This window comes from Aulostomus chinensis, chromosome 10 (genome assembly GCF_037954235.1).
Source record: "Aulostomus chinensis isolate RoL2024-O1b breed Wild chromosome 10, RoL_Achi_v1.0, whole genome shotgun sequence".
Classification (NCBI taxonomy): domain Eukaryota; kingdom Metazoa; phylum Chordata; class Actinopteri; order Syngnathiformes; family Aulostomidae; genus Aulostomus; species Aulostomus chinensis.
The window spans coordinates 23732054-23746287 of NC_141329.1; the positions used below are offsets into that span (position 1 = coordinate 23732054).

Genomic DNA, 14234 nt, shown 5'->3' on the forward strand with positions numbered 1-14234 from the left:
GGCTTCATTCACGAGTACAAAGTCCAGCATTTTGGAACTCATGTAATCTTATGCCATGAACTTACCTTCTAACGCCATAATTACCAGTAAAGTCACTCAGGTTCGCATGATAGCGCAGCACAAACTTAAACGCGACGCCAGTAAAATTGCGGGAGGTTTGGGTGATTGTGTCAGACAACATTAAAGCTGGGTCGTGACGGAAATAAATCAAACTAATTACACAAATCAAATAAACCCAAATTAAAAAAAAAAAATTAAAAAAAAACTTTCCTCAGCTGTTATGGGCCAATAAATCCCTTAATGATGGTTGCACTGGTGTTGCTGTGGATTAGGGTAACTAATAAAGTTGTTGTCTGCGCTCCCTTAACAAACAACTTCTCATATACTAATTTTTATGCAAATATCTTTACAAGATGTTTTCCAGGGTTGTTATAACACCTTTTTTTAGTCAATATATATTTTGCTTTGTTTTTTTTTGGTCAGTGTTACCAAAGTAATGACTTAATGCTTATTCATTCTTTACATACATGAGTACACAAGTTTTATGAGGTGATAATGACCTAAATAAACAGGCAAACAGAGATGTGAAGATTTAAATGAAGACACATAATTGCAATAATATAATTAATTTGTTTCAGAGAATTTTGGTTTTATCCAAGAAATTAAATTTGTAAAGAGTACGAGCAACTCATGACATGTCTAACTATCAAATGACATGTCGATAGTGTATTCGTTTACGAGTGTGTTGTTATGCGGGGTTTTGATTTGAGTTCAGTTAAACAAAGTGGCTTTTTACTATGCCCTTATTTAAAAGAAATTACACATAAATGTCACAGAAATAAAAACTGTCCAAATACGGTATAATGATGTCATTAAAATAATGTTTATATCGTGTCATCTTGTAGGATACGGTGTGGGACGGTTAAACAGGTTACTGAAAAGCGTTCACATGCAATGGTTCACAGCAGCTTGAATCAAAGAATATATGGATATTGAAAAGGTTATTTAATACGTCTCGAAATAGATGTACTGATGTTAATCATGTGCTAAACCATGACAACTATACAAGAAAGACCAAAAAAAGCGTAATTATTTGCAGGCTTACCACCCAGGTTGTCCATCTCCTTTTCCTGCAGCAGGCTAATGGCATCATCATCTCCCTCCAATGTCAGCTCCGTCTCGGGGTTCTGGCTGGTCACAATTTGGCTGCGGAAGGCCTTCTTAGATTTAACCACATCATCCTCCTCTGTGGAAAACAAAACAAAACAAAAAAAATCATGGACCACAAAGTACAGCAGTGTGACTTCTACTGCTCATCGGTTGCTGGCTACTTCCAGATAAAGTCTATCACTTGGTTAAGGTTTTTATAGCTAATGTTGCTACTCTGCCACTAAATACTTATAATTCTATTAATAAACATATAAATTTATGATGACATCTGATAAGATATTTTTTTCAATAAACCAGGTTGCCAACATATGGAAAACTGAGAATACTTACATGTAATACACAAGGATATACGGTATGAACCCAATGTGCTTACCATGGCATATGAGAGAATGTCAGAGTACACATTTGTTCACTGAATATATTTCCATTGGTTGAACATCAAAGGTGTTACAGCTTTTATTTTTAGACAAGGTCAACGATGAAATGTCTGTAGCTTGAAAGACTAACATCTGACTGGGGGGATACAGCTTCAGCTCGCAGTCGATTAACGGTATCATTTGCCGCTTTTGGAGACTTGACAACAGAGAGACTGAACAGCCAACACAATTAGGAGGCTGCTTATACTAGGACTTTATCACATGACTATAATGGAACGTGCTCATTGAAAAAGATGTGTTCATACATCCTGCAAAACAAAGAGGTCTCACAACTTATTTATCAGTTATCAGCCTATCGCCAACATGTGCCTGCCACACGGCTACTCACAATGTTTTTGTGAATTTGTCTTTCTGAAGTCTAACGTTGAAATAACTAGAAGGAAAAAAAATGTGTTCAAAAGAAAGAACGCATCAAGAAATTGGGAGGTAGCTGACACCTGTCTGACATGTTGCCTTTCAGCAGAGTTCTTAATTCGCCTCTCCGTTCCCAGCGGGACATGTACCTTGTCTTGAAGAGGTCACATTTGCCTGTTGTCAACACTGCTACTGAGAAAAAAAGCCTGCTTCCTGCTCTGTCTCATATCTGGAGTGATTTCAGCAGATGGAGGGAGGAAATCTGTGCATTTCGGAAATGAATTCTGTGTAATGTTAAAGGCAAAAGCTATCCAGCAGCAGCAGATCAAAGCAGAATGAGTGAAACGTAAAACTGTAATTCTGTAAACCATCATTAAGCTCAAAGTAAATGAGGGTAAGGCCAGCAGACATGCTGATGTTTTGATTGGAAGTCTTTACAGGGGTGAGTAGACAAAATAAACCATGCTGATTTCTTCAGTACATGCAAATTACCAACATAAACCCTTGAGTGTTGTGCAGTGTAGCCAATTCTCACAGAGAGCACAGTATAGTCAGGAAAAAAAGAAGAGGTATGATATAAAGGAGAAAATGTGACACAGAACCGTTTTCTCATGAGTAATCATTAGTTGAACAAAGACATTCTAGCAATTACAATTGCAGCTGCAAATATGGTCACCATTTGGCACCATTTAAGAACTTTGTGTGCAGAGATGTCTGACAGAGCTTTACATGTGCTCATCCTTGACCTTTGCATGCAAAACCTCAAAACTAAATATTTGAAATATGTATTCACACATTTGGCGCACGATTTTAAAAAGAACAGTAAGATAACAACACCTCCACAAGGCTTTTAACATTCTTAGTTCAGCTGGTTTAACAGCGTGAGATCTGATAAAAGGTGGACATCCTTCAATGAAGGCTACACCAGCTAGAGCTGGGGTTCTAACGTAATTAACAGTACACAGCCAGTAGCTGGTCAGATGCTACTGCTAGTGACTTCTCAACTCAAGAATGACAGCAGTTTTGTGTCGTGTCTGCTCTCATGTCCATCAGGAACAACGCCAGTAAAAGTCACCAATCACAGTCTCACGGGTCCTCTTGTTCAATCACTGATTTGAAACTGCCTGGCAGTGCTCTAATTACACTCGGTAAAGTGCAAAGCACAGTTTCTGTAACCTCGATGGAGGCTGATGAAGACCTGCCAGCTGTGACCAACTGAGGCTGGCCCATGAAGAGCACTCGTCACGAGTGTTTTAAAAGGGGGGGACGTGGTTTCGAGACCTGTGTCCTCTGACTTCCCATAAAACAATTTTCCAGAAAACATGCAAAAGTATGTTTGCATTTAAACAATCTTTAAATAACATTACGTGCTTTGACATAGATGGATAATTGGATAAAATCATAATATTTTGGGATTTCCTTTTTAATCCTGGACAGATTGGAAAATATATAATTACATGAATTCTGACTATTTCTTGTTTAAAACTAAACAATGGCATTTTTTTTTAAATCACTTCCAATTAGGTTGAAAAGAACTTATCCAAGTCTTTGGGAAAATGTCTGTCAGACCTATACTTGCTCAGTGGCATCTGAGATTTCTGTATGAGACCATGGTGCTATGGCAAAAGTTACTATTACCCCTCGAAGAAGTGACACACTTGAGAGCATCCCTCAAAGATCCAAACTGGTTTTGATATTGTATTATTTGCATTTCTCCACTGGTAAAGTGGTTTTTTTTCCACAAATCAAAGCTTTTGTTGATATATATTTAAAAAAAAGCTTTGATTTGTGGAAAAAAACTTTACAAGTGGAGAAATGCATATATTATATATATATATATATATATATATATATATATATATATATATACACACACACACACACACACACATATATATAGACATATATACTATATATACATATATACATACATATACACACATATACATATGTACATATATACTATATACATATATGTGTGTGTATATACATATATACACATATACATATATAAATATGTGTATATACATATATAATATATACATATATGTGTGTGTGTATATATATATATATATACACATATACATATATATAAATATGTGTGTATATATATATACATGTATATGTATACACATATATATATACATACTGTATATACACACACACATATATATATATACATACTGTATATACACACACACATATACACACACACACACACACACAAATATAAATATATATATAAAATTCTGCAACCCACTACAATTTGAGAGTGTATATCAAATCTCCACACCTTGTTATGTACAAAAGACACAGTTTCCACATGAACAGGGAAACAGGGGTCTCATTTGGGAAACATGAACACATCATAAAAACTGATGTTTCAACACACATCCAATAATGTTTACCATTAAAAAAAACACAGATTTTGAAAAAGGTCTTTAGAAGACTGTTGAGTCAGTTTTGCTGCAATAACGAATGAGCCATATATTATGTTCCATTGTGCGTGAGAGTTTTTTTGGCACTGGCCTCCCTCGTCTGAAAAGACCTGCGAACCATCTTGTTTTGATTAAAGATCAACTAGCATGAACTCTCACAAATACTTGGGTAATCTAATATACACAACTATAAATAAACATACATCCATTGGTTACTCATTCTCAGAGGTTTCCATGAGGTGGTATGAAAACAAGTAAATATCTGTTTAATATCTTTGAGAGGGGGAAGTTTTGTCAGTTGATGTGATGGGCAATATTCTAGAAACAGCTCAATACCCACAGCTGTCTTGACTACTTCCTAAAAGGTGACTTAAAAAAACTAAACTTTGGATCTTTTGTTTTCTGTCTTCTGCTTTATGTCTCCTCAACATACATAACACGTTGCATGGCTTATTTACCACACTATCTCACTGTTCCGTGCAATCAGCATTTATGCAACTTAAGCCCTGTAGAATGTTTTAAATATTCAATACATCTCTTCCGTTTCCCAGGCTCGATCTGTTTCAAATCCTGCCCTCCTACGCACCCACTCCACAGGCTCTACATTCCACACCGAGAGAAAAAGTCCAGTCCATAGGATTGCGTTACTGCTCAGACGATGCAATTCTGCCCTCTGCCTTTTCACTTCTATTTACTCTGCACTGAAAGATGAAATGGGGGTGTGACAGCCTCATACTTCCTGTTATGCAAGCCATTCGTTCTGCAGCGTAGCCTGTGTGTTTTGAGACTGCGAAAGTAAACATCATAACTTTGATGTGGGGGAGTTTATACAGTGCAGACGCTTCCTCTTGGGGTGATCCTTATTCAATATCCTGCGATGTGCAGTGCGTGTCTACTGTGCTGCCAGAGGTTACAAACAACCTTAACGTCTCCATCAAAACATTAACAGCAGTGTTTAATAATTGTCACATGAGGCCAATCAAATTCAAATGGTTTCTTACAATTACAGGAAAGCTGAAATCAAATGTTGTAAGTTGCCACTATTCAATATCTTTGATTACCAAACTACATGAGGCGATTATCGCATCAGAAGGGCCGGTGCGTGTGCTGCAGCAAAGAGCAATAAAGATCTCTGCCAGGGGCAATCAGCTCTGAGAGAATCTTCTCACCTGAAATGAGACAGCAAGGACACCCAGAGGTAAAACACCCCGTTAAACACTTGGATCAATATTAACGTGACTTCCATTTCATGGTTGCCCAATTCCAATCACCTAACAATATACTCTAATACTGGGCCGTGGCTGGCTGTAACGGGGCAGGTTATTACAGGCAGAGGGCACAGACAGAATGTGCTGGCTAAGCTGTCAATGCTGCTAATAGACAATGAGGTAGAGTTTAAGGTAGAATTTAACCTCCCATCAGAGACGTCCATGAACGGACACTCACAGAAACTCATACTGAACAAAAGTGAATGCAAAGGTTACACTCATACAATGGTCGTGACTAAAGAGCCACAACTTCTAACCATGGAACAGGGTCACATTTGCATATGTTTGACTAAAACCGAAGTAGGGTTATTTTTTCTCCTCCTTCTGGCAATGACCGTTAAAGCAACTGCTGATGTGTGCTCACATCATATAGCCTACTCCATTGCTACTGTTGCAGTTGTAAAGTGTTGGATAAACGGAAGGAAATCATGCTTTACAATCAGATTTAGTCTGTTTAGTCGGACAACATTTAGAGAGTCAAGAAGAGCTGAAAGATTAAATTATTTATCTACAGTCAAGTTAGCAAAAGGCCAACTGAACTTAGTCTCAGCTGACCAATTCATGGCTTTCATGTCTGCTGGGGTCTGCATTGATCAGTGGGATGTAAATACCATCATCCACCAATGACTGTGAGGCTCTGTAGACGCCATCCACAGATTGTCTGAAATTTGTTGCAACACAGATCCACTGCAAGACAGTGGATCCCATCCTCACGGTGAATGCTAACAAGAGGGCAACAATATTGTATCATATTTCCCATCCAACATTATATCTCATTTTGTTTCATGCTGTGGTGGTGCAGTGGTCAGCACTGTCACCTCACAGCAAGAAGGCTCTGGGTTCAAATCCCAGCTCGGGCACAGGATCTTTCTGTGTGAGTCTCCATGTTCTCCCTGTTCCTGTGTGGGTTCTCTCTGGTACTTCAGCTTCCTCCCACAGTCCAAAGACATCAAGAGGGGACGAGGTTAATTGGATACTCTAAATTGACTGTAGGCGTGACTGTGAGTGTGAATGGTTGTCTGTCTCTATGTGTTGGCCCTGCGATGGGATGGCGAACTGTCCAGGGTGAACCCCGCCTCTCGCCTGAAAGCTGGTGGGATAGGCTCCAGCCCCCCCGCGGCCTTTAACAGGATAAGAGGAAGAAAATGGATGGATGTTTCTTGCTGTCTTCTCTGTTTATAAAAATGGACAAACATTTTGACACACTACACCCCAGACAAATTGAACTGAAACTCAGTTGTGGAATAAAGATAACCATGAGCGTGTTGCCAGATCTGACATGCAGTTAGCATGTAGGCTTAAGTTGCTGGTTGACTGGTCACTATTGGCTTAAATTGTTATTGCAATGCCTTTTCCTGTGAAACTCCAGGTGTGTTTGACAGATGGAGATAATGACTGATTTTCATTTCAGGTGAACTATCCTGTCATCTGACATCTGAAAATCATACTTCAGCTGCCATCATCTTTTTTTTTTTTTAAGTATATTGGCCACAATCCAGAAATATCTCCTGCAGATCCATATAACAAATAAGTAAATAGAACCCAACTTCTAAAACTTCCTTATCTGTTTTGTTTCTTAATATTAAAGAGAAAACAAAGATGACTGCAGGACTCCTACTGTCAAAAACAACACAGGCAACTCACTCATGGAAACGGTTTTAGTGAAAAAAACACACACATTTCCTCCTCACTTTCATTTCCCCCAAGTGTGCTCGTAAGACTGACGTTTACTGTGAACACAGCAGTGGAAGTGTGCCCTCTTCAAACACACAACGGTGGCTGAGTGTGTGTTATCATATCCTGCTGTCAAACAGAAACAGTCTCTTCATTTTGGACAACCTTCTGCTTTCTAAAAGTCCCAGATTTAAAAGCTTTAATAATGACTCTCGTGGGCCTCAAACAAGCTCCTTTGTTTTGCTACTAATGCAGCCAGTAACCCACTAAACCATTTTATAGAGTCTCTGTCAAATCCCTGAAATAAAATCTGGTTGTTGTGAGAATTGGATATTCATCTCTGTGCCTCTGAACCAGGGTTATCTGCTAAAGACAGGTCTAATGTTTAATAACATGCTAATTTAAAGTGAATATTCATTAAAAAAAATAGTACCTGTCACGGCACATTTACACAAAAACTTCCAACTGTCAGTGCAACTAAAATCTGCTCAAGCTCTTAAAAAGAACCAACGATCGTTCCCATGTAGATGACTAGCCTGCACAGTGGAATCAAATTAGAAACCTGCTGGATTAGTCCTGAAAGTAGCGCTCACCTCTCAAGGGGAACAAGAGGGCCGTCCCACCACAGGTGATCCCTTTCACTTGACAAGTTTATACATTATTCTGCTCATTAAAAACACCACATACCAGCATGACTTCAACAAGCCCACAGTCAACTACACTGAGGGACTAATGTCAAAGAACACAAATGCCAATGATGTCTCATATTTCTGCTATTTGAAGGAGCAAATTGCACAACATGTATTTTTTGGAATAGGTTGCGGATGTTACACCCACGTCGGCATACTGTGGGACACGTAATGAATCTTTGCAGATGTTCGATGAGGTTTTATAAAGAGGCTGATGCTGACTTACAAAGTAGATAATTGAAAAATATATATCAGATTAAATAACAGATAAGGTGCCTTCATTCTTCTGACTTTACTGATTCGTGTTTCATACTTTTGTGCAGCCAGAAAATCATTATTTTAGTGGCATCCAAAGTAGGCCAGTCATGGCTGTACTATAAGGATTGTTCTATTGATCTTTATGATAACATTTTGGACAACATAATACATTTTGATGTTTTGTTTTTACTAATTCAGTATTGTTTGTGAGGAGAATACTAAAATATTGATGACAAAATGTGTTGTTGGAGTGGTTTGAGATTCTTGTAACTGCCCTGGTGTTCTTTAACAAATACAGGATTTTTTTTGATTAGCTATAATCTGACTTTCGATTATTATTTACAGTTGGAGAGTGTTGTTTTAATTTATTTGCTAATGACACTTAAATTCCTAACATCTTTTGATGTAAGCTAAAGTTTAACATTCCTTTTTCCTCCCTAAAACAGTATCATCACATCACAAAAAGCCAACAAAATTAGCGCATGAAACCACCACAAAATCTAAAGCAGACGGTGCAATTATTGCATGTACGGACCACCTTCAGTCCAGGGAACAGCTGGCATGTGTTTATCTGCAGAACTGCTATGATCTTCATATGGCAGCCATGGCAGAAGTGGAGCTGAAAGCAGCTAGATGACATTCTAATCCCATCTAAGAATCAGTAGCTCAGCACTGAGATGCACGAGAGGTCAATGAACATCATCATGCATGTGCTGCTGCAAGTCTACAGTCATTTCAAATGGCTACCCTGAACATTATGGACTGTGTTTTTGATTGTCCTCAAAGCTTAGCCCATTACTTTCAGAATCAATATCCTTGTATTTTCAGTGCATTTAGTCTGTTCTTCAGTAACACTGGGACTGACTGACTAAGGGTGTTTAATAATACTGAGCTGCTTTCCTTGAAAAGTCAGTGTTGCATGACATGAGGCAAAATTGACACAAGGCGGTGGCCAACACTGCGTGGGTCAATAAGAAAAGTTTAGGAACAGAGGGGAAAACAATCAAGGTAGTGACCAAATTTGTTCCTGAGTACGTGTTTTGATGGAAATAAAAAGTGCAATAAATTTGATGTGCCATGTCCAATTTAGAAGCTATAAATATGTTACCTATAAAAATGACTGTTAACCATGTACAAAAGGCTATGTGGACTTTTTCTACCACACTTTATTGGCAGCACGGATTTATGTTCAGTGTGTGGTAATGCTGACCTTGAGTTTTCAGCGTTCTTGTTTCATGATGAAGTGGTAAGCTCACCATATTCCTGCAATGACTTGCTTGGGACATCTAAGTGGGTGGAGCCAAATGGGTTCCTGACAAATCTCCGTCTCCGGCGTAGGTCATCCTCCCAATAGTCGAGACGCCAGGATTCGTGCAGTTGTCTATAAAGGAGACAAGAGGACAGACAGGGTAGACAGAACACATGGCCCTCAGTCATGGCCTGCTTACAGCTACCACCTTCTTATCATAGAGGAGCATCTTGGAGGAAAATCAGGCCACAGATAGCAGTTCACTCTGCAGAGGCCTATGTTAGCTCTGTTAAAGGCAATAACATTAGAACAGCAGGGACCAGCAGCAACCACTGTTCACATAAATCACATGCACTCCCATTAACAAATACGGCATCAAATTACAAGTATAAATGGCACAGCTTGCCTTCTTTTTTTACAGTGTTTTTTAACAAGTCTTGTAAATCAAAGGTAGGAACCTCAACACAGACAGCGTGGGGTTTAATGATCGGGGTCTTGGGGCGGTTGAAGCATGAGCCTATAAAACAAGCCCCCTCCCTGCATATGTGGAGCCAAGATTAAAATAATGTGCTGAAATATTCATTGAAATGATTCCCGGAGCCCTGGAGCAACCCAACAGAAAATTGCATTTTTATTCATTATTAATAACAGTGAATTAGGGTCGTTAAAAAAAGAAGAAGAAAAAAAAAAAGACGAAAACAGTTCCAGCATGTGGTAACCATCTTTGTAAATGATTATTTCAACATTAGCGAGGACCTGGGATCATTTTATTGCTTGAAGCTAATGCAAACCATTAAGCACGAGTACTAGCATTAGGTTACCAAGTGCAGCTTGTTTCAACTGTGTTAAAAGCAGTTATATGTTAAAAGCAGCAAAATATGTCGCTTTAATTAACTCTAAACAATGATGGGAGTCATTGAAAAATAGTGAAGATTCCAATTATTGGATAAAGTTGACAAAAGGACATAGAGGATTACATTTATTCATTAGTGCAAGCCATATATGTACATAATCCCAACATTTCTGGATCAAAAATGTTTCATAAGATTTTTGATAAGAGTTCAAGAAAGGACTTTGCAATAAGCAGCTTTAACCAAAGCCATAAGTTTTCCGAACCATAATCAAGTGCTTTTTGTGCCTAAGCCTGAGTGGACTGTGATTGTAGCATTGACACTTCATGTTACCAAAAGCAGGGAGGTAACGCTTACATTGCTGTCTGTTAGCTGGTTTCCACGAAAATGGAGCTGATTTTCTCTAAACAAGACGAATGGGTCTAGGGTGGGCTAAAGAGGAACCCTTTAAAGTTTGGGGTAAATCTGTTCCATATAAAAAAAAGACAAAAAACTTTTTTTGTTATGTTTTTTTTCACATTGGATTGACTGAGGTCACCTTGGTGGAGGTACATGCTGTACGCATGTTCTTTAGCTCAAGACTGAATTTTGTTTCAACACTCCGTATTCATCAATTCTGATCTACACCTATTGATAAATATTGATATGAAATCTATTTTTTGATTCAGAAACAGTGAGTTGTCAGTGTTTTGCAGAAATACGCAATGCCAAATTGTGGTTTCTGGGATGATGTGTAGATAAGCAGACTGCTATCGTTCACTCTTTGCACTTACACCCAAAAAGACTAATACACTATGATTAATACATCATCATGAACCAGGAGTGTGATGCTGGGACATTTGCAATTCTGTGTATATATTTATTTATTTGTATTTTAACCATTATTGTCTTTCCCCAACCCTAATCACAAAGTTCAGGTGCTTTAATCAGCAGTCTCAAAACGATTTTGAAATATTCTTCTGAGAATAAAATAAATGTCCGCCACTTTGCTTTAGATTTCACTACAGGGTTGGCAGTCGATTACTTGTGCTGCTGAACATTTGTAAGATTATGCATGAGAAACTGTAAATACATTTTCAAAAATGTTGGGAATACATTGGGATAGGATATAATACTGCCATACCCATGCACTTGAATTAATTCAGAGCCCAGCCTACACATTTAAAACAGGAAGTACACATTAACAGGCTACCTTTACATCCAGGAAAATACTAGGGACAGGCACCAGAATCCTTGGATACACTCCTGTGTCAAAATTCAAGATTTTTGAGTGTGTGCAGGATTCAAGACCCTGGCAGGGAGCCTGCTATATGATTGTTTGGTTTCTGCCTCCTTTCCTGCAACAGTTTTGATATAGTCTAAACAGATTAAAGTGTTAGAGGGGATCACATCACAAAATACAGCCTCCTTGTGCCATGAATATAATATCTACAAATGTCAGAAATCAAGAGGCTCAAGAGACTTAGCTGGGGTTTGACAGCAACAAGGGCTCAGTTTCAGTGAAGTATCAATCAAAATTGAGCATATGTGTGTGCATGCATGTGTGTGAACATTGTACGCACAGAGTATCACATGCCACTGTATGCAAAGGACGACTGAATGCCTTGAGCTTGTCCCGTGTCAATCTTCCTCAAAGCTTAGCTGAGAAAAAAAGAGAAGTCGGTGGGTGGAAAGGAGCAACCCACGTAAATGATATTGTAAACGCAAGATTACACAGTGTGAGAAATGTAAATCCACTCCAGGCAACTGGGCGATTACTGCTGAAGATTATGCCCCGTAATTCAGAGTGCAAATAGACTGCAGATGACAGTGGGGGATAAATCCTCCACTTTGAAGATTTCCTTTTAACAGTATTAACTGTATATAATGCTTTTATTTGGTCTGCTGAAGGTTGCTCACCTGATTACACGTATAGGTGTACTTTAAGCCAAAGATAAATTCATTCATCTTGAAAAGATAACCACATTCTAAACCTCCAAGTTACAATTAAATGACTAATGAATCAGATGCCAAGATTTTGATGTCTCTTCTCCTTCTTCTGTCCTGTGCAGATGGTTTCAGTTTAGATATTCTGGTGTTTTAATTGGACATGTGATATTTTAGACTATGTGGTTAGTGCTAGACCGGATTTTGACTGTGCCAAAATGCTGTACTGGGAAAGAAAAAGAGGGGCTCAGGAGGATTGCACTCAGGCTGGAAGCTACACACAAGATTTTAAAGGTCTCACACCACCAAAACAATAAAGGAGCAAGAAGTTTTATATTATATTGCACATTATCTAAACATAATGTAAAATCATACTTAGCAGGTACATGCACACGATACATTGTCCATACCGCTGATGAAACACAGTTCTTACTATTTCTAAATTTCTAAATTTCTAAATTTATATATATATATATATATATATATATATATATATATATATATATATATATATATATATATATATATATATATATATATATATATATATATATATATATATATAATTATATATATGAAATAATGCAAGTTGCCAGGATTGTTGCTGTAATAACAACAAATTGTCCATCCAAATAGCATTCTTTATTAAGCAGAATCAGTGCAAGACCTCTATCTCTTGCACATCAAATGTGTCTGGCTTCATGACAACCATAAAGAATGGCTATGAGCCGGCCTCCGAGAAACTGGCAGAATTTATTAGTCCAGTCACCAATCAATCACCCAAATGGATTTCAAACCGCATTTTAAAAGCTAATTTTCCAGCACTGATAACCTACGCGAAACAGGAGCACCATTATTTATAGATGCTTTCAGACTTGCTAAGTGCAGTAGGATAAATGTGTAAGAGGACTAGTGTCTATTCTCCTGTTTTTTTCAAAGCACATCTTGTCTCCAAGAGCCAGTCTCGAGGTTTTGAGGTGCCAGTTCTGACACCCCATTCTATTAGGAATGTGTTTTGCTTGTAAAAAAAAGAAAGGGAAATCTGACAGGCATAATTCAAAATTAAATGGGGAAGAAAATAAAAATAAATGGATTGATAACAGTTTTATAGGAAACTATGATATCATTCTAGAAAAGAGAGATGCTTTTTTTTACAGGTGACAGCGGCTCACATCGGAATAGAGGATGATCGTGCTACTATTGTATTAGAGCAGCAAAAACATGTTTAAAGACCAAAACTGTTGGTCGAGCAAAAGGGCAAACTTAGGGCAGTGCATGAAAAGCAACTGCTGTTACCAGGTCAAAGGGGCTCGTTTTAGGTCACAATTGTCTGCAAACAGCAAACAAAGTCTAACATACATAACACATAAGTGAAAAGTAAACACTACGTATTCCAGGTCTACCCCCAATTAACATGAATACCTTGTAACTTCATCTTCCAGGGAAATAAAATACCTACAATTAAGATAAAATAATGGAATAAAAGTGATCACAATATATATAAAACTACATTTTTCAAGTCACTTATACCAGAATGATCGACTGAAACACATACAGGACGGAACTGAAGATAGAACATGAACTCATGGTTAAGGACTTCCCTTTAATTCTATGTATACTCAGAGGAGATTTGCGTGAGGCAGTCAGGAGGAAGGGCAGCGACCCAATGATTCAATAAAACACCATTATGCTCTTTTTAAAAGCTTCAACTGGTGACATGAGTAGGGGGTAATTATTATAAATACCAGTAATCAGTGACAATTCCATTCAGACATTCAAAGGCGCAGTGACTGGTTTCTATCACACACACACACACACACACACACACACACACACACACACACACACACACACACACACACACACACACAGACACACACACAACTTTGAGGACAAGAGGTCTCTTTCATTTTCAGTTCG

General features: G+C 38.1%; 1 protein-coding gene across 4 annotated transcripts in view; it reads right to left on the reverse strand.

Annotated features, from left to right (window-relative positions):
* Positions 1 to 14234, reverse strand: part of LOC147254950 (neurobeachin-like) — a 180945-nt gene that overhangs the window by 65778 nt on the left and 100933 nt on the right. For all 4 annotated transcript variants that reach the window (XM_086216541.1, XM_086216540.1, XM_086216539.1 and 1 more), the window contains exons 37-38: positions 9545 to 9669; positions 1106 to 1246 (exon numbers count right to left, since the gene is read on the reverse strand). In XM_086216541.1, the coding sequence (XP_086072667.1) occupies positions 1106 to 1246; positions 9545 to 9669 (266 nt within the window). The remainder of the gene's footprint in view (positions 1 to 1105; positions 1247 to 9544; positions 9670 to 14234) is intronic.